Consider the following 26298-nt stretch of genomic DNA (forward strand, 5'->3'; position numbering starts at 1 on the left):
CTAGTGGCTTCTTTAAGAAATCATAAGGAAGAAATTAGAAAACCTTGTTGCTCCTGACTGGTTTAAATCATGTTTTATTTTGTTAAAAGTCAGCTTGATTGGTTTCATCACAGCATTGTCATCGCTCTGTCCCCAGAGGCACCATGGGTAGGAGAAGGTAATAGAATCCAACAGAAAGCACAGGAAATTTGAGAAGCCACAATCAGATTCTTTAGATTTGTTGGCAGTTAGTCGTTTGAAAAAGTTTTGTTGTTGTTAGAGGCATAACCCCTTCTCTGAAGTGTCTCAGTTTCCTATGGGAGTCTGTACACCCGTGTTTGGGCAGCTGGGAGAGAGCCACTGACCTGCCTGAGGGGAAAGCCCTCATCAACTCCCTTTCTGTTGTCCTGTGGAGTGCGGGCACAGGAAGGCCATGTCCTCTTGTATTTCGGGACAGTCAGAAACTCAGAGTTTCCATAAAATTTTCTGATCTAACACAGGGTGTACCAGTCAGTCCTAGCCCTGGGTTGCCACCAACAGAAGAATGTTCTGTTGATTTATTTATTTATTTTTAAAGATTTTATTTATTTATTCATGAGAGACACACAGAAAGAGAGAGAGAGAGAGAGAGAGAGAGAGAGAGAGAAAGAGGGGCGCAGAGACTTAGGCAGAGGGAGAAGCAGGCTCCACGCAAGGGACCTGATGTGGGACTCGATCCTGGGATCACACCCTGAGCCATCCAGGCATCCTGAATGTTGGGTTTAGAATGAATATGTAGAATTTCTCCCTTACATTAGAATAAAAAGTTCCTGCACAGCAAAGGAAACAATCAACAAAACTAAAAGACAACCTACTGGACGGGAGAAGATCTTTACAAATGACATATCTGATAAAGGGTTAGTATCCAACTTATATAATTCAACACCAATAAAACAAATAATGCAATTCAAAAATGAGCGAAAGACATGGATGGACGTTTCTCCAAAGAAGACCTTACAGGTTGCCAACAGACAGAGGAAAAGATGTTCAACATTGCTTATCATCAGGGAAGGGCAAACCAAACCACAATGAAATATCACATTATGCCTGTCAGAATGGCTAGTATCAAAAAGAAAAGAAACAAACCAGTGTTGGAAGGATGTGGAGAAAACGGAACCCTTGTGCACTGTTGGTGGGAATGCAAACTGGTTTAGCCGCTGTGGAAAACAGAATGGAGGTTCCTCAAAAAGTTAAAAATAGAAATACCATATGATCTAGTAATTCCACTCCTGACTCTTTACCTCCCCCAAATGAAAACACTATTCAAAAAGATACATGGACCCCAGTGTTTATTGCAGTATTATTTATAACAGCCAAGATAAGGAAGCAGCCAAAATGTCTTGATAGACAAATGGGCAAAGATGTGGCTATATATATATATGTGTGTGTGTTTGTGAGTGTGTGTGTTTGTATATATACATACATACACGCAATGGAATATTATTATTATTCAGGCATAAAAAAGATTGAAATCTTGCCATTTGCAACAACATGGATGGATCTAGAGAGTATAATACTAAGTGGAATAAGTTAGAGAATATCATTTCACTCATATGATTAGGAATACTAAATGATTTCAGTCATGTGGAATTTAAGAAACAAATGAACAAAGAAAAGAGACAAAGCAAAAGACAGATTCTTAACCACAGAGAAAAAATTGGTGGTTGCTAGAGGGGAGGTGGGTGGTGGGGATGGGTGATGGGCATTAAGAGAACACTCACCATGATGAGCACTGAAAATACATAGGATTGTTGAATCACTATATTATACACCTGAAACTAATATGACACGGTATATTAATTACACTGGACTTAAAAAAAAAAAAAACCTTTCTCCTTTATTTGCTTTATTTAAAATTCTTGACTTCATACCATTTCCCCTTAACCACTTTCATGCATTGCTGGTGTTTTCAGTATTTGGGGGAATTGTCATCTTTGAGCACTCTTGGCTTGACCCACTGTTGTGTCACAAGCATCCTTCAGTTTCACTGAATGTTAAGAGATACTGGTCCTTTCCATGTTACTGTGAAGGCCAGGAAAGAGATGTCATGGGTGGGGAGGGTCTCCTGGAAGACACAGCTCTAAAGTAGTTTCTGTGAACATTGCTGATAATGCTAAGGGCAGCGATCGCATCTGTGTCAGCATGTCCTTCACTGCATGCTTTGACTCCATCCTCTGAACCCCGTAGCCTCCTCTGAGGTAGGCAGAGAAGACGAGATCCACCCCCATTTTATCCATAAAATAAGATAAAGGGCAGGAAGACTTGGTGGTCACCAACACATTGGTTAGTTAGAGATGCAGAATGTGAATGTCACCTCTGTCACCTCTGTCCCCTGGTTTCATACAGGTTCACGGTCCTGGTTCCTGTTTTCCTGTGGACTTTGCTAGTGATGTCTGATTGCGGGGTAGGCCCTTTTTGCCCCTCTGAAACATTTAACAGGGCACATGGAGAAGCCAGGAGTTTAGGACACTGGCCTCATCTCAGCGGATGGCTTCTCGCTGCAGAGTGGATTTAATTGGTATGAGGTGCAGCTGGGTATCAGGAATTTTCTAGTCCCAGAGAGATTCCTGTGTGCAGCAAAGCTGGAGAGTTCCTGGGTTGGGAGTCCTCGCTGGGAGTGTGATTACTGGTGACACTCCAGCCGCCCAGGATGATGTCAGTGTGCCCACCTTCCACTGATGCCTGACCTTTTCTAGGTAGTGGCAAATAAAAATCTCCCTGGATGGGGAGAGTGGCTTCTTCCTCTGTTCTGTTTCTTTGCTGTTGTGTGTTTCATTACAACTCAGAAATTGCAGACGTGGCATAGCATCTTCCATGTCTGACCAGGACCAGTTTGGTGTGAAAAAGAGCAAGAGCAGGGCAGGCAGGGAGAAGCTTTTCATCAAGCCTAATGGTGTTTAGACACAGGAGAAGGCAATGTGACTCCGTTTGGTGTTCCAAGAAGATCCTGGAAAACAACTGTCTGGTGACCTACCGCTTGTCTCTCCTATACAAAATGTGGGTACTGCTTAGGCAGTGATTGGGCTTCCTTTTTGATAACTTTATTTTACTTACCATGTCAGCCAAAATTCAATCTCTCCTTGGTCTGGCCTCCCATGCCTGGGGTGGGGTGGGCCACTTGGGCCACTCATCCAACCCCCAGCTGGCTTTGCTTTTACAGCCTGTCTGCTCTCACCCATGTGGGGTGATTGTGGGCCATTGAAGGATGAAAATTAGGATTATACATCTCTGTATCCCTGAGAGCCTCATACAGGGGAGACATATACGTTTGTCCATTGACCTACTCCTGCTTTCTTTAATCTACAGGTGAACATTGTGAGTGTGCCTCGGGGAGGAAGGGAAGGGGCTGTGGGCCGGAGGGATGGCATGTGTTTCCTGTTTCAGAGTGGACGTTCAGTGTATAGTCAGAATAACTGGACATCTTTCACAAATATTTAAAAATATGTGAAAGAATTTTGGTGTTCCTGATGTTCTTTTTTGTGAACTGTGGCCTCTGGATTGTGTTGATGAAGATAAAGCATTTCATAAATAAAACCCGTGAGGATCATGAGTTTTTCTTCTATTGAAGATCTGGCTAGAAAATTGGAAAAATGTATTTTCTGGATTCCCTCTGATTCTACTAATTTTGGGAAAGCTCTGGAAAGGTTTTTAACACACATCTGCCCACCAGAATGTAAACTCCTCCAGGAGGGCAGAGCTTTTTGTTGGTTTTGTTCACTCTGTATGTCCAGTGTCTCAGCACACGTGGGCTAAGTGTTTGTTGATTAATAGATGGATCTTGGGTTTGTTATGGAGATGAAATCACTGATTGTCTGCTGTGTGCCCAACCTTGTGTTGCCTGCTTTCTTCTGTTATATATTTCAGCAAATAAATGATGCATAGGCTAGCTCAATACCCACAGCCTGGCTGCATAATCAGTACATTTAAGCAACTGTGTGTGATAGTTTTTTTCAAACATTTTTAAAAAATTCAATTTGCCAACATATAGTATAGCACCCAGTGCTCATCCCATCAAGTGCCCTGCTTAGTGCCCGTCACCCAGTTACCCCATCGCCCCACCCACCTCCCCTTCTGTAACTTGTTAGTAGTCCCTCATGGTTTGTCTTATAGTAGGTTTTATTCAGCCATTTATAGGTGAGGAAACCAAGGCTGGGCAAAGTTAAATCAGGTGCTAAAGACACAGAGCTGCTCTAAGGCAGGAGTTCAGTCCAGGTCCCCAAAGCCCAGTGCTTCCCCATATAATTATTAAACCACTTGGCAACATCAGAAGCTGTGTTTGCATCTTATTCCACTCTGACTCAAAGTGAAGTCTTTTGAAGAAAAAGTCCACAATTTAGTATTTTGAAGCATACCTATCTCCTACCTGGTATATTTAGCTAACAATGTTGTAAAAGGAATCAATCTTTTTATAAGCTAGCTATTGTTTTTTTTATTTTTATTTCAAAAGCTGTCACTGAGACCATTTTTCTGAAATAGAAATCTGGAAGGAGGGTTGTAGTGATGGTATGGGGAAAGAGCAGAGAAAACTCATTTCTTTGTGTTTTGTGGCACTGCCACACTAAATGAAACTATCTTTGGACATTAAGTAGCTGGCTTGACATCTGAATGCAGGAAATCAAGAGGAAGTACTAGAAAAGTTCTCTGTTTACTCTTACGCTATTACATTTAAACTACCGCTTTTCTTTTATGAACGTGTTGCTTCTATGATTTGGAAAAGCCTATTGAAGAAGGTTGGTCATGTGCACATCCTTATTTTTCCTCTGTCCTGTGACTCAGACTGATGTTCCCTCTGCTTTGGTCCTGGAGTCAGAGCACAGCTGTAGGTCTTCGGGAGAAGCCTCGCTTCATTTCTGCCTTTGGAGTTAACATCTGACAGGTTAATTGATATTTATAGGAAAACACGTCTGCATTTAAGGATTGAAAATGTGTAATAGACTTTATGGGGTATCACACAGAAGATACTGGCTAGGAGGAGTTTGGGAGGCTTCCTAGAGGAGGAGACATCTTTAAAAGCTTTGAAGGAAAAGTGGGATGGAGGAGAAAAGTACATTCCAGACAGAGGGAACAGCATGAGGGTCATTGAGAGTCCTGGAAGAAGGAGCAGTTTGGAAGGGAAGGGGGCAGATGTGTGTGGGAGGTAAGGCTGCATGGGCAGCTTGTGTCCCCCATCCAGCGCCTGATGGGGTAGACACCTTGCACCCTATTTAGAGTACTCTTGGTGTGGCTTGCTTACATGTGTGACTGGCCCTTTGTGTTCCTCTTGGATCCCGAGCTTACCTAACTCCCACCTCGGGGTGTAGCTGGGGTCAAGTTTAGGGTTGTCACGTGGCACACAGCCCACAGCCATTCAGCGTGGCTCAGAGTATTGACTCTTACTTATTTCCTTTAACTTTTCACAGTGCTGATTCTAGTAGCAACTTGGAGCAAGTCCCTTAACCTCCTGGGGCCTCAATTTCTCTCTGCGTGAGTCGAGTCATGGGCAAGGTCTTCTGCTCTCTCGAGTTCACCGTCTTCTTGTCACGTGTTCATTTCCCTGAGCTGAGAGCCTATTCAACCGTCTTGGCTCCCGGTTGTCCTCCCTGCAGAGTATCCAGAATTTCCTGCAAAGTGTCTCTGTTGTCTTTCGTCTCAAGCAAAATTTAGTTCTTTATGCTTTTGGGCTTGAATTTTATAGTGCATGAAATTCTTCAGCTCTCTACTGGTTTTTCTCAACTAGGCTATGGTTGTGCGACAGAACTAAATTATGCCTGATGCCTGGAGTAAGGCATCCGTTCACATATGTGATGACTTGATTTCTCTTCTGTGCTTCTAGAATGGTACCAGTTATGTACTGTCCCTGGGAGAATTGAGAAAATAGTTGCTCAGTATATGTACATAATTTTTTTCTTTCCTTCTTCCTTTCTATTTAATTGCAAATTGCAGTTTTCATGCTCTTTTGCTACTTGCTCTTTCTTCTCACCTACCAGTGTTTCCAATGACTGTGGTGTTTCCATCCTTCAGAAGAGAAGCCCTCATTGGAAGCCAACCCTGATAACCCTAAAGGCATAATCCAAATCTGGAGTTTTGTTCTGGAATTGGGGATGGGTAGGTTGGGCCCCATTCAGAGGAAGAGATGAGACCACCTAGTGAAACGTTTCAGAAGGAGTTAAGAGGAGCTAAGCTTCCTCACTCATGGGGCCCTGGCTCCTCACAGTTGACGAGGGCACCACAGATCAGTCAAGGCAGTGGTTCTCACATCCCTGGTCACCTGCGGAACCTAGGATGTTTAATATACATATTCCTGACCCCCGTCCTGGGGATTCTCACTTGGTAGGTCCGGGCAGGAATGCTTCAGATGGTCCTGTTGATCATCAGGGCTCTGGAATCCCAGATGTGGCCCTGTTGTCTTTTGGATGCATCTGTTCTCTGACCCTGGTCCAGTGTCTCTTGTGTGGCCTGTAGTGTCCTCCTTGGTGGCTTTCTTTCTCTGGACTCCCTCTGGAGTCCATCTGCAGCACACAGAGGCTGCATTTAAAATTATAAGTACGGTTTTGCCCTTTCCTGGTACCCCAGACTTTCCCACATCTGCAGCCTCCTATCACATGTAAGTTCCAAAGTCCTGGAAGGCCTGATGTAATTTGGCCCTGGCTGTGCTGACCTCACGTCCCATTTTTCTGGTCCCTCTCCTGCAGTCATGCTGGCCTTTTGTCTCCTCCCCCCCTCAAACCTACTCATTCCTGCCCTAGGGCCTTTGCCCTGCTTTTCTGTTTATCTGTAATGCTCCTCCCAGATCTTTGCCTGGTCCTTGGCCTCGCTGCAGTCAGGCCTTTGCTCCCATGTCGCCACCTTGGAAAGGTCTTTACTGGCCACTTGCCCTCCACTGCCTCTGCCCTCAGTATCCCATAACACCCTTTCATTCCTTTATAGCACTTACCAGTATCTAAAATGGTATTGTGTAGCTCCCTCCAGCTATGGCAGAGGTCTGTAGAGGATTTCACTTAGCATTTACGCTCATAGCATCCAAGACTGTGACAGCACTCCTGCCCTTGGCTCGTCCATGGTGGGAGTCCACAGGGAATGGAGCGGGGACTCTGCAGACTTCTCACAGGCTGCCACTCAAGGTTGGCCTTTGGATGTAGGCCATGGTACCACTGACCTCTGGTTGACAGCTGTGTGGTGAGATGTGTTCTGAGGAGCTGAAATGAGGTCAGGGTGATCGCCTGAGAAACCTACTCCAGAATTTTTTTCAGTGTCTGACTCCCCTGGGTTTTCCCCAGAAACTGAATTGAAGACTTTTATGATTTCATGGAGAGCAACTAAGAGTAGTGAGCAGTTCCATGTTCTTCAGGTGCTCAAAAGCAGCCAGAACAGTTAAGGAGAAGCTGGTAGCAGGAGAATAGCCCTCCCTGACTTTGTTTCCACACTTAGGCACAAGTGAGGGGACATATATTTATGGCACCTCTGCTGCTGCATTGGGTACTGCGGGTGCAAGCTAGTGAAGACTGCTCGCTCAGTTGCTGTCTAGGCTTGAGGAAGGGAGGCGAATACACATGCATCTAACGGGAAGAACCTGCTGGGTGCATAGCCCAGCTAAGAAATGGTGGCATCCAGGGTAGGAAGTGAAAATAGTGTGAGTAAATCACATGCAATATTTGGGGGATATAATTATACCAAAAAAGCATTTGTTTAACTGAAATCCACATTTAGTTGGGTGTCCTGTATTTTACCTGGAGTCCTAATAAAGGGAAGAGAGACCTGTCATTGGGTAAAGCAGAGGGACTGAGCAATTCATTGAGTGTAGGGGATCAGGATATAGTATATTGGTTTTCAAATATTGCATGAGATCTACTCTTACTACTAACAGCTTCCTCTTTATCCTTTCAGAAATGTTCAGAAATGTTTTTGCGCATCTGGAAACATATATTTTATGTTTTATTTATCTGCTTAACTATGAACTGGATCATGGACTACACATGGCTACTTGTTTTTTTCTCCCACTTAACAGTGCTCCTGGGACTTCTTTCCATAGTAGTGCCCATAGTGGCCATATATTCTTAAAAAAAACAAAACTTTTTTTAAAAGATTTATTTATTTATTCAGAGAGAGAGAGAGAGAGAGGCAGAGACACAGGCAGAGGGAGAAGCAGGCTCCATTCAGGAAGCCTGACATGGGACTTGATCCCAGATCTCCAGGATCACACCCCGGGGCTGCAGGCGGCGCTAAACCGCTGCGCCACCGGGGCTGCCCTTAAAAAAAAAAAAAAAAAAAAAAAAAAAAAAAAAATTTTTTTGCTATTGAATGTTTTGCCACCAAAGTGAAGGTCGTTAAATACGAGTTCGCATTATGTTAGTTTGCATTTTTAATTTTTGATTGAAGTTTGTTTGTTTGACATACAATATTATGTTGTGTACAACATAGTGATTCTATAGTTATATACAAAGTCTGTAAGTTTTAAGGTCAATTTGGGGGATACTGCCTGACTTCAGAACTTGGGGTGAATAAGCTACTCTTTAGAATCTTCTTAGGTAATGCTCAGTTTAAAGATCTCAGTACCACTTAGTCAGGCTGTTTGTTATGGAGTGACCAAATACCATCAACTGAGCAACTGGAATCAATTTGGATTGCTGAATAATTTAAAAATGCTTCAAAATACTTGAATGAACATAAGGTGTTTTTTTTTTTTTTTTTTCTGATAAGCTTCCTCCTACGCACAAATCTGAGAGCTGACACAATTCATCTCTTTTTCTGATTGGGCATTTTACTCTTTTCCTCCCTTCCCCTTCTCCTTCTGCCCAATATTGATCTATAACTCAGTCTTCTTACTCCAGCTGGTTCATTTGTAGCATCTTATGGTCTAGTTTCCAGACCTTTCAAATAAATTACTCATTTATATGAAAGAACCATAATTGACTTTTCGGTTGAGAAACCCAATTCACCAAAGTGGCCCGGGAGAGACATAGTTCATTTTGCTCTATTATCAGATCAATGTTCAAATAATATTTTAGGATTATTTATTTTCCTCAATATGAGAAAAATGTCAAGATTTATTTCCCATGTTTCTTAAATGTCAGAGGAAATTGACCTGAGCTGGGGGAACTCTCAGTGCCTGGTGTTTTACAGTTTTCAGCTGAAGGGATTAAAAGATAAAGCACTGAGCATTGATTGTGAGCGTTGCCCTTGTACTCAGTGGTCTCAGGTTGTGGAGTGTAAAGAAAACTGGTTCTTGCTTCTCTGGGATTTGCTAGACTGATTGGAGAGGTGACATCAGCAGGGAGAAGACCTGTATGAGTGGGATGAACTAGGCAGGTGTATAAAGGGAAATTGTTTCTGAAGTTTTTATCGGGGTGAGTGATGCAAATTAGACTGGAGAGGAGCCTTGCTTTGGAATGGAAATGGGAATTGGATAGCACCATAACATGTGGAAGAGCAAGAACCAAGAATGATACGGGGGCTCATAGGGAGGCTGGCATTAAGTAGAGGATGCACGTGGAGAAGACTAGGCCAGGGTAAGAGGCAATTATTTAACTTTTAGTCAGCCAATCCCATTCAACAACTTGATGGTACCTCAAAGTTGCCAGGGCATAACCTAGAGGGTATAAACCTAGACAGTTAAAGTCCTTACTTCTAAGAAGTTCAGAGTCTGGTGGGTGAGATAGGGAGGAGGACCCTCTGACTAGGGGATAGGATGGAAGGCTTAGTGAAGGCTCTCCAGATATGTGAGGTCTAAAGCTGAGTCTGGCTGGCTGGCTGGGAGTGGACTAGGCCAGTAGAAGGGGGTGGAATTGATACAGTGTTGAATGGCAACATTAGTTGGGATTGGAGCAGGAAGGACTTTGTATACTGCTGGGAGTTGGATTTTATCCTATAGCCTTTGAGAGGTCACTGAACGAGTTAAAGCAGGGAGCCTCATGGTGAGATCCCACTGATAGCAGGGTAGAGTGTGGGTGGGAAGGAACAGGCTGGAGGCAAAGACACTAGAGAGGTGGTAGCAGCCCAAGCTGGGACAGTGTCTGTGGAGTAGGGAGATGTGGCATATGGCCACGGTCGGTAGATGAGCTGTTGATTGCACAGGACTAAGTAATTGCCTGTTGGGTGTGGGGATGAGGAAGTGGGAGGTAAAGCTGTTGGATGGTGTGTCACCAGGACCCAGAAGTCACCTCTGATAGTTAAAGGCTCTGTGGTGAAGTGAGGGCCATGGGCAGTGGCCTGTCTCCGTGGACAATGGGCTGCGCAGGATTGATCAGCAGTGTGTGGAGAGAATGAGGAGACTGGAACCTTCCTTCTTCTTTCATCTCTGAAATATTTGGAAGTTTGACAACTCTCCTGGAATCTATAAGGGATGAATACACCAGAGGGTTGGTTCCAAATTTAATAATTCCAACCATCATAAGCACTTTGTGGAGATTACTGTGGCTTTTCCATAGGTATTTTTAGTAACTAGAGTGAAATTTGCTCTATATGGCTTAAAATCTAGCATTTTTGTTATAAATACTAATACTTTTGGAGTAAAGATACATCTTTTTCTTATAGTTTTAGTTTTTAGGTTCAAGAAGGAAGCAATCTAGGAAATTGTTGCTTGTAAAATTTCCTTTCTGGAACAGAAACATCCTTGCACATGGCCCATCTCCTGACACTGCGAGGTGATCCACCTCAAGCGTATCTGCTGTACTTCACCTCTTCTTGGATTGTCCTGAATCTTTGTGAAAGAACTGCCTAATTTGGGATCCCTGGGTGGCGCAGCGGTTTAGTGCCTGCCTTTGGCCCAGGGCGCGATCCTGGAGACCTGGGATTGAATCCTACATCGGGCTCCCGGTGCATGGAGCCTGCTTCGCCCTCTGCCTGTGTCTCTGCCTCTCTCTCTCTCTCTGTGTGACTATCATATTAAAAAAAAAAAAACAAAAAACCCTGCCTAATTTACCAAGGGCACTGAAGGATTTCCCACTTTCCACTCATCAAAGATCCTGCATGAAGGCTGTAAGAGGTTTGACATCACAAGCAAGAGATCTGATGTGGTTTTGACAGGCAAGAAACTGCCTTGTAGGAACATTAATACCAACAGTCTTAAAATATTTTCCGGCAGCCCTGCCTGCAGTTTCTGACTGAGTGACTTTAGCCCTCCCTCCAGACTCTGGATTTACAGTGATTTCTATGTCAATGGCCTTCTGCTCCAAAGGCTTATTGCCTTTTAAGTGCTGCGAGGGAGATATGGATCTGTTTGTTGGTGTTAAATATTTTGAATTTTGATAAGACTCAAACTCATCAACACATGCTTTTGGCACTTGAGCAATTTCCACCAGCCACCAGACTTCATACGGAGTGTCCCACCATTTGCATCTGCATGTGTTTTATTTGTGACTTCCAGGACAAGGTCACAGGGTTTTCTACCGGCTGGGCTCATTAGATGATTAAGAATATAAAGTTCCACCGTGGCACCCAGATTTTCTTTGTTAGACACAGAAATAAATTCTTTGCCTTCTCCTAGAAGGGTATCAAGCAAACCAGAGTTGTAGAAACCTGTGTAAAGGTCACCATGATCTGGGGTACCCAGCTTCTGTGTTTTCCCCTAAGATCTTTGCTGCAGGCAGTAAAGATTCCTTTACCCAAAGTGGGTAGCCACTTTGATTAAATGTATGGATTTTTTACATGAAATGTTTATTTTTCTCCAGTATTTATTTTTGAATCGTTATTTGTGTTAAGAGAGCTCATTAGCTCATTAGAATAAGGGGAGCAGATGTATAGATGTATTGTAGATTTTGTTCAGATGTTCAGCTTGCTGAATGGTCACATCTAAAAAAGGTATTCTCATTTTGCACACCTGTCCAACTTTTTGGGCTTTTGCAGCCCATGCTGGTCCTCAAACTGCTGTTGAGTTTTACCACTCAACGGCAGCTTGTTCAGCACAGAAAATAAATATTATCAGGTAAGCCCTGGTTTTTATCTCTTAATAATGCTGCATTGAATCTTCTGGAAGTTTCTGGGTTTTTTCCCCCAATCCACAGAAGATCCCCTTTCTTGCAAAAATCTATGAAATAGCTTCTGAAAATGTATTGAGATATTGTTTTTTAGTGTGCTCAAACTCATGTGATGGTGCTGTGGTATTTTTTTCTAGTTCCTCCTTCGAAGATCATTCCAGCTCTTGTTGAATGACTTTATTGGAACTGAGAAGCATCATCTTGAGACAGCTTTGCTAAGATCTTCCTGAGCCATGCCTCACTTTCTGTAACTGGTTCCTCCTTTCTTCCCTTACTCCCTGGGTTTTTTAAGATTCTGTCCCCAGGCTATTTTTTTTTTACTCCTTAGCTCCTCCCTTACCCTGATTATTTTTAAGAATGACTTCAAGCTAGTGGCAGCAACATCACCTTGATGTTGGGAAACAGTCTGGGTATAGAAAGGGCTAGAAGCTGATAGCTTGGCAGGGTGCTGGGAATGAGGTAACCTAGATGTCGTAACACTCAGATGATGTCTTAGATCCCAGTAAGTCAGACACTTGTTGTTTTGGGTCAGAAGCTGCAGTACAACTTAAGAGCCAAGAGTGGAGACAGTGTCAGTTGCTTTAGGTTGTAACCATATTCTGCTATGTGATTTTACAAAGAAGACTTAAAGGTCAAAGTACAAAGGTAGTTTGTTTCCCAGTGTGTGAAGTATGTAATGTGATGGAGTGTCTCATGAGAGTGAATGCAAGGCCAGTTATCACTCTGTCATATTAAGATAATGTCAGCACAGTGCTTTTCAAACTTTCACGTTCATTGGAATCTTCAAGGGCTCTTGTTACAGTGCAGATTCCTATTTAATAAGGTCTGTGGTGGAGCCTGAGATCCCTCATTTCTTGAGAGCCTATTTGGAGTTTCTAGCAGAGGAATCCAGCTGCTTGTATATCCTTGACTGAAGAATGGTCTTCCTCCGTTGGGCAAGATTGTCCTCTTCCACTGAGTGCACAGCTTTGCGGGACACACATGGAGTGATAAGGGAGGAAGGGGACACCCACCTAGCCAGCCAGATCAGCTGAATCAACCCTGGCGATCAATGGGGTGACAGATGTCACAGCCAGATCACCCTTAACTCTGAAATCCCTCATTTCCAACAAGTTCCTGGGGCTGCTGATGCTACTTCTTCTTGGGCTATATTTTGAGACACAAAGTCTGAACTGGAGCTCCTATCTTTTGGGATACAGGGCTCTTTGAGAAAGTGAAGAAAGCTATGGACCTTCAGAACAGTGAACCTGCCACCTTTCCCCTCCCACTGCCACATCGCAGTGAGTGTAATTTTAAGGTTGTGAACCCTTTGAAGCCCACCAAGCATCTTCAGGCTTGAGAAGTGGCTAATAGATGCTCATATGACATACTAATCTTTCAGTCACTATCTTCTCTAGCATTTTTTAAATGTTTTTTTTTTTTTTTAACTTTTATTTATTTATGATAGTCACACAGAGAGAGAGAGAGGCAGAGACCTAGGCAGAGGGTGAAGCAGGCTCCATGCACCGGGAGCCTGACGTGGGATTCGATCCCGGGTCTCCAGGATCGCGCCCTGGGCCAAAGGCAGGTGCCACACCGCTGCGCCACCCAGGGATCCCTTCTCTAGCATTTTTAGAGTGGATGCTAACACTAGGGAGATACTGCCATTCAACAGGGAAGAATAAATGATCACGTGGAGGGCCCTTTAACTAGCGCTGCTCCAGGGGTATAGGGCCGTGATCCTTGGAGTTACTTCACCTCTGACTTCCAATGAATAGTGGGCACAGTGTGAGTCTCATTCCTTCATGTTTTGTAAGTAAGAATTGACAAGTAGTGTGAGCAGCTATTAATAGTCACTTCTGGTGTTCCATCCCAGGATGGTTGTGTGCTCCCAGTAGGTATTTGTTGATAATAGTGGTTTTAAAGTGAAAGATCTAGAAATGTTTAGTGACTGAGAAAGGACCCAACTGGGAATGAGAGGGATTGAGATGCGGCAGCCTGTGGTGTTAATAAAACTAATTGTGTAGTTCTCCTGCTGCGGGCAGGACATGACTTTCGGTAGTTGCATGCTGTAAGAAAGGGGTAATTTTGTAAGGTATTTGTTCTATGGCCACATGAACATGGGATGTCCCCGAGGCAGTTCTCACTTTTGGGTTCAAAATAGAGCTGCCCAAGATCTGGGCACTGTGCCCATGGGGGTTGGAGGGACCTCATTTGTTTGTCTGTCTTTTGAGCCACTGTTCTGTTTATCCAGGCTTGTACTTCTCTAGACTAGCTTGGAAAAGTTCAATCAGGCCATGGAAATCCACTGTAGTTCTTGGGTGTTTGCAACTTACTGTTTGGGTTTCATTGTTCTAGCAGGTATTTATTCTGGATGGTTATCCTGAGGTTGCCAGGATACCTGCTTCCCTCACCCTGGGGTTATTTTAAAGTAAATCCCAGATGTCATATTATTTCATTTATAAATACTTCAGTGTGTGTCTCTAAAAGGTTAAGACATTAAAATCATCAGGATACCATTATCACACCAAATATGGTAGTAATAATTCCATAATATGAGACATTTAGTCAGTGTTAAGATTTCCCTACGTATCTTATAATTTCTAAAAATGCCCTCTGTTTGCACTGAAATCCAGTTGGTTGATAGGTCTTTAAAGCCTTTTTTCAATCTGTAGGTTCCCCTTTCATCTTTATATCCTTGCAATGTATTGTTCTTGTTATTGAATATACTGGGTCCCTTACCAGCTATCCTTCCCAGAAGCTGGATTTTGCTGATTGTGTTGCTGGCATTGTTGACGTGTTCCCCCCGCCCCCTGTGTTGCCTGGTGTTCACTGTGCATCAGCTCTAGATGAGAGTCAGGCCTTTTCTGTGGGCGAGGGGCAAGATTTCTGCAGCACAGGTGTCTGGTCTTTCAGTTCTGATGGACAGCATGTCTGGTTGTCTCCTGGTGTTGGAGTTAGCAGCCACTGGTTGTCACTGCCTGGAGCCATGAATACACCAGGGTCACAAAGTTCTAACATCCTAATTCTATCGTTTCTTCTTCATTTATTAAGACGAATACTCTAAAAAGAGGAACTTTTTCAAACAACTATTTGGTGAAGCTGTTAAAATTAAAAATACTTGGTTGTTTAGGAAATGCAGGGCAAGTACTTGAGTTTTCCCCTTTATTTACTAGGTTTTTTTTTTTTAAGATTTTATTTATTTTAGGGAGAGAGAGCATTTGTGCAAGAGTGGGGAGAGGGGCAGAGGGAGAGAATGGGAGAGAGAGAGAATCCTCAAGCAGACTCCTTGCTGAGCATAGAGCCAGACACGGGGCTCGATTCCGGGACCCTGAGATCATGACCTGAGCCAAAACCAAGAGTCAGATGCTTAACTGACTGAGCTACCCAGGTGCCCCTGTTTACTAGTTTTTAAAATAATGAGGTGATTCTTTTGACTCTCCAAAGGAAACCATTCAGTTTTTATTTTTTTTATGAGTTCATAAATTGATGCGTATTTCATGTGTTTCAGTCTATTGCAGTTACTGTTCTTTGTGCTACTCAGCTTTAGCCGGTGGGAACTTATTTCAGGTTGGCTCCTGAGTCTTTTTGACGTGGCTCGTATATTGGTTATTTCTCACTGTGTAACACAATTTAGGAGCTTCTGACAACATTTATTATCTCGCTGTTTCTGCGAGTCAGGAGTCAGGGTGGGGTTTATTTGGGTCCCCTGACCCACGCAGGGCCTCAAGGCTGTAGTCCAGGGCTTTCCAGCCTGGCTGGGCAGGGGCACTCCCAGGCTCACCCTTGGGAGTACTGGCAAGTCGCAGGTCTTTGCCACGTGAGTCTCTCCTGAAGCCTCACAGTGTGACAACTGGCTGGCCCTATTGCCAGGACTCTGAGAGAGAGACAAACAGGAGTTCCAGCAAGTCAGAAATCAGAATCTTGTAATCTAAGCTGGGAAGTACCAGACCATCACTTTTGTGGACTTAGTGTTGTGTTTGTTAGCACTGAGCTGCTAGGTCCAGCCCACTCGCCAGGGCAGAGGCTCACACAGGGACCTCAAATACTTGGAGACAGAGATCACCAGGAGCCACGTTAGAAATTGTCTGTGGACACCTTGAACAAACTGGTTGCTTCCAATGTGCTAGCATCCTGCTTTATTGTGTGAGGAGATAGTTCAGATATTTGGACTGACTCTTTCTTCAAATAGCCCTGACTCTAAATGGAATTTAGAGACTATAATTTGGGCATAAGATTCTAGGTGTTTTCAGGGGACAAAGCTAGGGAGTACTTTCTTTCTTTTTTCTTTTTTTAAGATTTATTTATTTGTTTATGATAGAGAGAGAGAGGCAGAGACACAGGCAGAGGGAGAAGCAGGCTTCATGCCAGGAGCCCGACGCGGGACTCAATCCCAGGACTCCAGTATCGCGCCCTGGGCCAAAGGCAGGCGCTAAACCACTGAGCTACCCAGGGATCCCCGGGAGTACTTTCTTTCTTTTTAAAATTTAAATTCAAAAGTTACCATATAATGAGTTATTAGTTTCAGAGGTAGAGGTCAGTGATTCATCAGTCTTATATAATACCCAGTGCTCATTATATTGAGTACCTCCTTAATGTCCATCACCCAATTACCCCATTCCCCCACCTCCCTCCCTTCCAGTAACCCTCAGTTTGTTTCCTGTGATTAAGAGTCTTTTATGATTTGTCTCCCTCTCTGATTTTGTCTTGTTTTATTTTTTCCACTCTTCCCTGTGATCCTCTGTTTTGTTTCTTAAAGTCCACATACGAGTTGAGAGTGTATGATAATTGTCTTTCTCTGATTGACATATTTCTGCTTAGCATAATACCTCTAGTTCCCTCCATGTTGTTGCAGATGGCAAGATTTCATTCTTTTTGATGGCTGAGTAGTATTCCGTTGTGTGTGTGTGTGTACACACACACACACACACGATTTCTTTTTTATTTTTTATGACATCTTCTTTATCCATTCATCTGTCAGTGGACATCTGGACTCTTTCCATAGTTTGGCTATTGTGGACATTGCTGCTATAAATATTGTGGTGCAGGTGCCCCTTTGGATCACTACATTTGTATCTTTGGGATAAATACCCAGTTGTACAATTACTAGGTTGTAGGATAGCTCTATTTTCAGCCTCTTGGGGAACCTCCATACTATTTTCCAGAGTGGCTGCACCAGCTTGCATTCCCACCAGCAGCATATGAGGGTTCCCCTTTCTCTGCATTCTTACCAACATCTCTCCTGACTTGTTAATTTTAGACTTTGCGACTAGTGTGAGGTAGCATCTCTTTGTGGCTTTGATTTGTGGCTGATGCCAAGTGATGTTTTCATGTGTCTGTTGGCCTTTTGTATGTCTTTGGAGAAATGTCTGTTCATGTTTCTGCCCATTTCTTGATTGGATTATTTGTTCTTTGAGTGTTGAGTTTAATAAGTTCTTTATAGATTTTGTATACTACCCTTTGTCTGATAAGACATTTGGAAATATTTTCTCCCATTCTATCTTTTGGTTTTGTCAACTCTTTCCTTTGCTGTGCAAAACCTTTTTGTCTTGATGAAGTCCCAATAGTTCATTTTTGCCTTTGTTCCCCCTGCCTTTGGAAACATGTCTAGCAAGAAGTTGCTGTGGCTGAGGTCACAGACGTTGCTGCCTGTTGTTTTCCTCTAGAATTTTAACGGATTCCTGTCTCTAGCTCTTTCATTGATTTTGAGTCTATTTTTGTATATAGTCTGAGGAAATGGTCCAGTTTCATTTTTCTGCACATACGGCTGTCCAGTTTTCCCAGCACCATTTGTTGGTTGAGAAGCTGCCTTTTTTTCCATTTGATATTCTTCCCTGCTTTGTCAAAGATTAGTTGACCATAGAGTTGAGGTTCTGTTTCTGGGTTCTGTATTCTGTTCCTGTGATCTGTTTGTTTTTGACTATATACAACAGACTATATACAACGTCTGTGACCTCAGTTTTTGTGACAATACCATGCTGTCTTGATGATTATAGCTTTGTAATAGAGCTTAAAGTCCAGAATTGTGATGCCCCCTACTTTGGTTTTCTTTTTCAAAACGCCTTTGACTATTTGGGGTCTTTTCTGGTTCCATATAAATTTTAGGGTTATTTGTTCCAGCTCTGTGAAAAGTTGATGGTATTTTGATGGGGATTGCATTGAATGTATAGATTGCTCTAGGTAGCCTAGACATTTCCAATATTCTTCCAATCCATGAGCATGGGACATTTTTCCATTTCTTTGTGTCTTCCCCAATTTCTTTCATGAGCGTTCTGTAGTTTTCTGAGTTGGATCCTTTTCCTCTTTGGTAAGGTTTATTCCTAGGTATTTTACAGTTTTTGGTGCAATTGTAAATGGAATTGACTGCTTAATTTCTCATTCTTGTGTTTCATTAGTATAAAGAAATGCAATTGAATTTTGTGCATTGATTTTATATCCTGCCACTTTACTGAATTCCTGTATGAGTTCTAGCAATCTTGGGGTGGAGTTTTGGGTTTTCCATGTAGAGTATTCTGTCATCTACAAAGAGGGAGAGTTTGACTTCTTCTTTGCTGATTTGAATGCCTTTTATTTCTTTCTGTTGTCTGATTGCAGAGGCTCTAGGACTTTTAGTAGTGTATTGAACAACAGTGATGATAGTGGACATCCCTGCTGTGTTCCTGACCTTAGGGGAAAAGCTCTTGGCGTTTCCCCGTTGAGAATGATATTCACCTTGGGCTTTTCATAGATGGCTTTTATGATATTGAGCAGTGTTCTCTCTAACCCTGCACTGTGAAGAGTTTTAATCAAGAAAGGATACTGTACTTTGTCAAATGCTTTTTCTGCACCTATTGAAAGGATCATACAATTCTTGTTCTTTTATTAACGTAGTGTATCACAGTGATTGATTTGTGGATGTTGAACCACCCTTACAGCCCAGGAATAAATCCCACTTGTTTGTGGTGAATAATCTTCTTCATGTACTGTTGGATCCTATTGGCTAGTATTTTGGTATGAATTTTTGCATCTGTGTTCATCAGGGATATTGGTCTGTAATTCTCCTTTTTGGTGAGATCTTGTCTGGTTTTGGGATCAAGGTAATGCTGGCCTCATAGAGTTTGGAAGTTTTCATTTCTATTTTTTGAAACAGCTTCAGAAGAATATGTATTAATTCTTCTTTAAACATTTGGTAGAATTCCCCTGGGAAGCCAGTCAGCCCTGGATCTTGTTTGTTGGGAGATTTTTGATTACTGCTTCAATTTCCTTGCTGGTTATAGGTCTGTTCAGGTTTTCTGTTTCTTCCTAGTTGGTTTCATTGATTTCTGCTCCAATCTTTATTCCCTTCTGCTAGGTTAAGGCTTTATTTGCTGTTCTTTTCTAGTTCCTTTAGGTGTAAAGTTAGGTGTTATGTATTTGAGATCTTGTTTCTTGAGAAAGGCTTGTATTGCTGTATACTTCCCTCTTAGGACTGCCTTTGCTGCATCCCAAAGGTTTTGAACAGTTGTATTTTCATTTTCATTTATTTCCATGAATTTTTTAAATTCTTAATTTCCCAGTTGACCCATTCATTCTATAGTAGGATGCTCTAACCTCCATGTTTTTGAGTTCTTTCCAAATTTCCTGTTGTCTTTGAGTTCAAGTTTCAAAGCATTGAAACTCAATGATCTCAATCTTTTGGTACTGTTTAAAACCTGATTTGTGACCCAATATGTGATCTATTCTAGAGAATGTTCCATGTGCACTCAAGAAGAATGTGTATTTTGTTGCTTGAGGATGTAATGTTATGAAGTCCATCTGGTCCAGTGTGTCATTCAAAGCCCTGGTTTCCTTGTTGATCTTCTGCAGTGAGTGGGGTGTTAAAGTCCCTCACTATTATTATCGATGTATTTCTTTAATTTTGTTATTGATTGGTTTATATAATTGACTGCTCCCATGTTAGGGACATAAATATTTATAATTGTTAGATCTTCTTTTTTGGATAGACACTTTAATTATGATACGATGTCCTTCCTCTTCTCTTATTATAGTCTTTAGTTTCAAATCTAATTTGTGTGATATAAGGATTGCTATCCCAGCTTTCTTTTGATGTCCATTAGCATGATAAATGATTTTCTACCCCCTCACTTTCAATCTGGAAGTGTTTTTGGGTCTAAAACAAATATCTTCAGACAGCATATGGATGGGTCTTGCTTTTTTATCCAATCTGATATCTTTTGATTGCAGCATTTAGACCATTTACATTGAGAGTAACTATTGAAAGATTGGAATTTAGTGCCATTGTATTGCCTGTAGAATCACTGTTTCTGTGTATTGTTTCTCTTCCTTTTTGGTCTGAGTTACTTATTGGCTCTCACTTTGCTTAAAATATCCCTTTTAATATTTCTTGCGGGGCTGGTTTAGTTATCACAAATTCTTTTAGTTTCTGTTTGTCCTGGAAATTTTTTATCCCTCCTTCTATTTTGAATAACAGCCTAGCTGGATAAAGTATTCTTGGGTGCATAATTTTTTAAATTATTTTGCATCCTGAATATATCATACCAGTCCTTTCTGGCCTGCCAGGTCTTGGTGGATTGGTGTGCTGTCAATCTAGTGTTTCTACCCTTTTAAGTTATGGACCTCTTCTCCCCTAGCTGTTTTTGGATTTTCTTTTTGTCTCTGAGATTTGGAAATTTCACTATTATATGTTGGGGTTTTGACCTCTTTTTACTGAGTTTCAGGGGTGTTCTCTGTGCCTCCTTGAATGTCTGTTTCCTTCCTCAGGTTAGGGAAGTCCTCCACTGTCATTCGCTCCAATATACCTTCTGCCCCTTTCTCTCTTTTTCCTCTTTTTCTGGGATCTCAATTATTCTAATATTGTTTCGTTTTATGGTATCACTTATCTCTTGAATTCTCCCCTCATGATCCAGTAGTTGTTTATCTCTTTCTCAGCTTCTTTATTCTTCATCTTCTATATCACTAATTCTCTCCTCTCCCTCATTTATTCTAGCATTTAGAGCTTCTGTTTTTGATTGCATCTCATTAATAGCCTTTTTGATTTCTACTTGATTAGATTTTAGTTGTTTCTCCAGAAAAGGATTCTCTAGTGTCTTCTATGCTTTTCTCAAGCCCAGCTATTATCTTTATAATCATTAATCTGAACTCTAGTTAGGACATCTTCTGTCTTTACTGATTAGGTCCCTATCAGTCAGTACTGCCTCCTGTTCTCTTTCTTGAGGTGAGTTTTCTGTCTTGTCATTCATACAGAAAGTAGTCGCTTTTCCATTTGCAGAGTTGCAGCTGTTTTTTAGATCTCTGGTTGAGTTTGCAGGTGTTCACAATGATTTGATAGCTCTCCAGATGAATTCTTGGGGCCAGATGAAACTAAGATAATCTACTCCACCATCTTGGACTACTGGGAAGGGAGTCCTTTCTGTTTCCTTTCCAATTTCAGATAAAGTTTATGCTAGTTCCATTCAGATGTAGGACCACAGAGTTTTTACTTAACCTCATCCATCTTACGTTTGTATCTCCTTTCATTCAAAAATCTTGGTTCTCAAAGTCACAACCATAATTACTTAGGTATTATCCCATAGTACACAAACAGAAATAACTGAATGACAACACTTACTTTACCAGCAGAAATTTGATTACTGAAAGTGCTTTAAGATTTCTTCACAGTTTTTTTCCCCACTGTGGACTATATCCCACTACATTCTACAGTCAGATTTCAGTATACAGTCATGATTGGAATCATCTTGCACTGTGGTGCTGATGCACAGTTAGGTTCATTTGCTTCAGCTTTTCTGTTTTAGATCATTTCATTTTAACTTAATTTTAATTTTATTTTTATTTTTTAACACTGAACATATCACCTGCATTTCAAGCTTTTTTTTTTTTTTTAAACACTGATGTGTTTCAGACCACTTTAAAAAATAATCTTTTTTTTTTTTTTTTTTTGGTATAAGTTATTTCCATCATTCTAAAGATGATCTACAGATTCGGGTATTTTTGTAGAAATCTAGCTTCTGTCTCTGTCTTGTTTTCTTCTTTCCCCATAGTTGGCTGGCCTTTTGAAAAATAAGTAGGCTATACTTTTTGTCTTTATGTAAAAGTGGTAGCATTTTAGGTAGATTTTTCTCCATTTTGCATTCCCCTTTTAACAATACACCCTGGCTACCACCCCCAGCAGTATATAGAGACCTTCTTCATTCTTTTTCAGTGACAGTCCACTCCACTGTGTAGATACATGGTCATTTATTTTTGAGAACTATACTTTTTAAGAGTTCTGTGGATTTCCAATTCTGCTGTTTTCCAGGAACTGCAGTTTCTGAATGCTTATAGAGAGAAGGTGGTAGGAGGGAGCAGTGTCCTGGCTGCTTCTAGAAGCAGTACCTGTTTGTGACCATTCATATCAGTTTTCTTCTTGGTTCTCATCCTGGGTGGGGGGGAAGTGTCTGTCTTTTTGTAACCAGGTAACAATCAATCAATCAATCAATCAGTAAATAATTAAGTAAATAAGTAAAGAAAGGAAGAAAGAAGAGAAAGAAAAAGTAAGCAAGTAAGCAGTGCTTTTTTCATGAGTCACACAGCCCTTCACAGTTTCTATCATTTAATTTACACTCCTTTTTGGCTTGCAGTTAGAAATTCTTCCAGGTTTTGAGAACACATTATTTGTCAGTCTTAAGTTTTTTGATGGTGACATCTGTTTTATGTGTCTTTGTGTTTATATTAGTAAGGATTTGGGAGGAGTGGTATCACAGATTGTGCTTCAGATGCCATTTAAAAACAAACCCCCATATGTAAAAAGTAAATAAAACAAATGTTTTAAAAACAATCTTTTCTCTCCTAACTAGTACTGAATTATTTGTGTTGCAGGGAGAAGGACTTGGAAGCCAAATTCATTATTCAAATGGAGAAAAGCAAAACAACCATCACAAACTTAAAGGCAAGTAGCAACCTGGCCTTCCTCCATGAGTCTCGTTTGGTTTATTGTCAAAATGATTTGTTGGTAAATAAAACACTTCTACCATTCCTTACCCCTCCTCCTTACCCCTTACTCCTCCTCCTTAGTTCAACTAGCCACATCAACTTGCCCTTGGCTAGAGATTGTCCATGAGGCAAGAGGGTGGTGCTCTGTCTCCTCTCCTGTCCCCTGGTTTCATTTGATCTCAGAGCCCTTGTATGGGAGCTCATAGGTTTAGCCCAGGCTCAGCATTGTTAACCTATATCCTGTGGAAGATCCTTAGCCTGGAAATTGGCTGCATTCTGTGAATCATAAGTAAACGTTGGCCCTAGATTTGTTTCTGTTCTTAATGAAAATAATCATGTTTTGTAAACTTTACAAGAGAAGCTTGTATTATTATTCAAAACGCAGGGGATGAAAGATTTTTAAAAAATGGGTATTTTTTTTATCCCCTGGAAAAGATCATTAAAAAAACCCAGAATTTTCTATTTTCTTTCTTTTGCACTTAAAATATCCTGGTATTTTTCCTTGGTCAGTGAATTAGTTAAGGACTGTGAATACTTTTCACTTGGTGGGGTGGGGGCTGGATAAGAGTGTAAAATTAATAATAAATCATGTGCTTTATGGATGCAACCCCTCTGTCCTCTTATATTTTTCATTAACTTATAGGTTTGGGTTTCTGAGGCCTGCTGCTCTAAGGCCAAGTGCAGATCAATCTCTAGTTGGATTTCTGTTAATTTGTGGCTCAAGGAACTGGATACTTTGAAATCCAGTCTCAAAGTAGAGATACTTGATCTCCAGTGATAGAACCTGGGGAATGTTTCTATCTTCCAGTTGAGCCATGCTCTGGATAATTTGATAGGCTTCCTTTGCCTGAGGCATTTGCCAGTGGAATGTCTTCCTTTCTTCTCTGTCCACAATCCTGGTACCTTCTAGCTCTGTCTGGCCCTACTGGCTTTCCCTCCTTTGACCTACCACGTCTCACATTTCTGCCAGTCATCACTTGATTATTGCTCCTGTTAATTACCTTTGCTTTGCTTTGCTTTGCTTCATGTCTGCATGCTCACAATACTTTGGTAAAAGTTTAATCACTAAAAAATTACATTTACTGAAATAGAAGAGACCCTTGCCTCTGGATGCATCTCTTCTTTGTGCATTATAGAATCTATTTTCCTTGATTACTCTGTTGCCCTTTGAGTTTTACAAACATTTCCTCATCTGATATAATAAAAACAGATGTCCAGATATTTAACATTTTAATAATAACCATAGAGATCGTTTATTTATAGAATCTGAGTTATGTTGGAAAATAATGCTTATTAAATGTTTTCAGCATGTATCCAGAGAACTGTGTGAAGCTTTGGTGGCTTATGATGATTTTTAAACATGGTTTTTGGTTCAGTTTAGGTATATAGCAAGGTAGACAAGACACATGCAAACGTCTACAATAAACTCCTAATAGAGTATGTCCTGGGAGAATCTAGCCTCCTGGAGGTGGCAGCAGTTACTTCTGGATGTAGTGCCCAAGGGCAGCTTCTTGGAAGAAGAAGCACCGGACCTGGAGTTTTCAGTGGGGCAGAAAAACTGCATGATTCTAGGGGGCTATAGTCACATCACAGTCTATGTGATTAGCAGCCCCTAGAGTTCTGCAGACCCCGACTCTTGTGGTCTGGTGGAGGAAACAGTACAAGGTACTGATGCCAGAGAAAAAATAGGAGTCTGGTTGGAGTGTTGGGTTTATATAAGAGAATCATGATAAAAAGTCCAGAAAAGTATCCTTGGGTCATAGCATAGAGAGCCTGGATTGCTGGGAGGAGTTCAGGATTTATTTATCATCTATCTGTCCATCTATCTAGGGGGAGGTCAGGAGGGAGTAAATGCTTATCAGAGTGTAAGTATGAAAAATGGTGATCACTGCATATTTCTTATGGGTTTTTCTTTTCTTGACTTGGATAGATCACTTAGCTCTCAGTGCTTTTTACATTGTTATCATAATCCTCTCCCTCTAGATACCAGAAGGAGGGACTGGGGACTCGGGAAGAGAACGGACCAAGACCTTCACCTATGACTTCTCTTTCTATTCTGCTGATATGAAAAGTCCAGATTATGTCTCACAAGAGATGGTACGAGAGCATCATAATCTTTATTTTGATTTACTTCCATGTTGGGAAAAACTCTTTAAAACATCTTTTTTTTTTTTTTTTTTAAATAGTACTTCTGTAAAATTCACCTTTATCTTAATTAAGCCTGAGAAAAATTCAGTCTTTACAAAGTTTATTCTGTTTTTCACTTATAGCATGATTATTATTATAATCATTTTTTTTTAAAACTTGGACATGACTACTGTTTTGAAGGAGCTCTTCAAATAAAGCATTTTGAGGGTGCCACTTATATATTGCTAAGCCTGGCAAACAAGCTACTCAGCTCTGAGTCCTGCTGCAACAGAGGTTTAGGAATTAGATTTCAAACCCAGGTCCAGTTCCCTGTGAGTAGATCATTATAGGATTCTAGAAAGAACAAAAAATTTTGTTCAGAATTTTTCTAGAATCTAGAATGTAGCTGGAATTTACTAAGGAAACCTATGCTATAGGCTTTTTATGGTGTAAAATGTAGACATGACATGGGCACAGAACAGATCTAGAGATTCTCATAGGAAACCATTGCATGTTGACATTGCAGCGAGTGAGACAGTGGCATTTTCCTGGGACTACCTGGGTGTTTGAACAGAGCAGTTATTGGGAAGCATCACTGAGAGGAGAATTATGGGCTTCTTCTGGGCTTGTTAACAGCTTCTTTAAATATATTGCTTCAGGGCTGTGTGTGTTAAAAGTAGGGTAAGAATTTCTGTCTTGCCTGGCCTGGGTTATAATCCATACAATGACCTCTTAAGGTGGTATTATTGTCTGTTGTTTGCAACTTGTTGTGTCCGTGTACCAGAATCACCACATTGCCTAGAATGTGTTAAAAATGCAAAATCTTGACCAATTTTGGACCCGCTGAATCAAACTGCATTTTTTTTTTAGCAGGTTCCCAGGTGATTTGCACCCACCTCAACATTGGAGAACCACGGTTGGTTAGGAAATGTTTTGTGGAAGATACTGGCTTTACTGAAGCAACATAAACGTTGGTGTTAGGATAGACAATTTAGAGGAAGTGTTCCAAAGGAGAGGATTCGAGTGATTGTATCCAGAACATATGGATTCAGCATCAGGGCAAAAATAGAAGGGATGACAGCAGTAAGAATGAGAGCCATAGAGAGAGAGGAGTTGCCTAATATGAAAGAGGGGCTGGCAATTAATGTTGCCTGAGTTTGTGTTGATGTCTAAGACTCTGCTTGGCACTCACATACCTTGTCTCACTGGATTCTCATAAGGCCAGATTTAACTTCAACACTCTGTTTTTCTTTGTCACAGAGACTCACGGAGCTCA

At 41.4% G+C, this 26298-nt stretch overlaps 1 protein-coding gene and 1 pseudogene across 25 annotated transcripts in view; one reads left to right on the top strand and one right to left on the bottom strand.

The window, feature by feature from the left end:
- Positions 1-26298, top strand: part of KIF16B (kinesin family member 16B) — a 314538-nt gene that overhangs the window by 21601 nt on the left and 266639 nt on the right. For all 25 annotated transcript variants that reach the window (XR_013364784.1, XR_013364778.1, XR_013364780.1 and 22 more), the window contains exons 2-3: positions 22782-22851; positions 24879-24992. Coding sequence is in view for 13 of the 25 variants with exons in the window: in XM_077872135.1 (XP_077728261.1) it covers positions 22782-22851; positions 24879-24992 (184 nt within the window). In the remaining 12 variants the exon portion in view is untranslated. The remainder of the gene's footprint in view (positions 1-22781; positions 22852-24878; positions 24993-26298) is intronic.
- On the bottom strand, positions 10164-11843 carry LOC144298887 (UTP--glucose-1-phosphate uridylyltransferase pseudogene; annotated as a pseudogene).

This window comes from Canis aureus, chromosome 26 (assembly GCF_053574225.1).
Source record: "Canis aureus isolate CA01 chromosome 26, VMU_Caureus_v.1.0, whole genome shotgun sequence".
Taxonomy (NCBI): domain Eukaryota; kingdom Metazoa; phylum Chordata; class Mammalia; order Carnivora; family Canidae; genus Canis; species Canis aureus.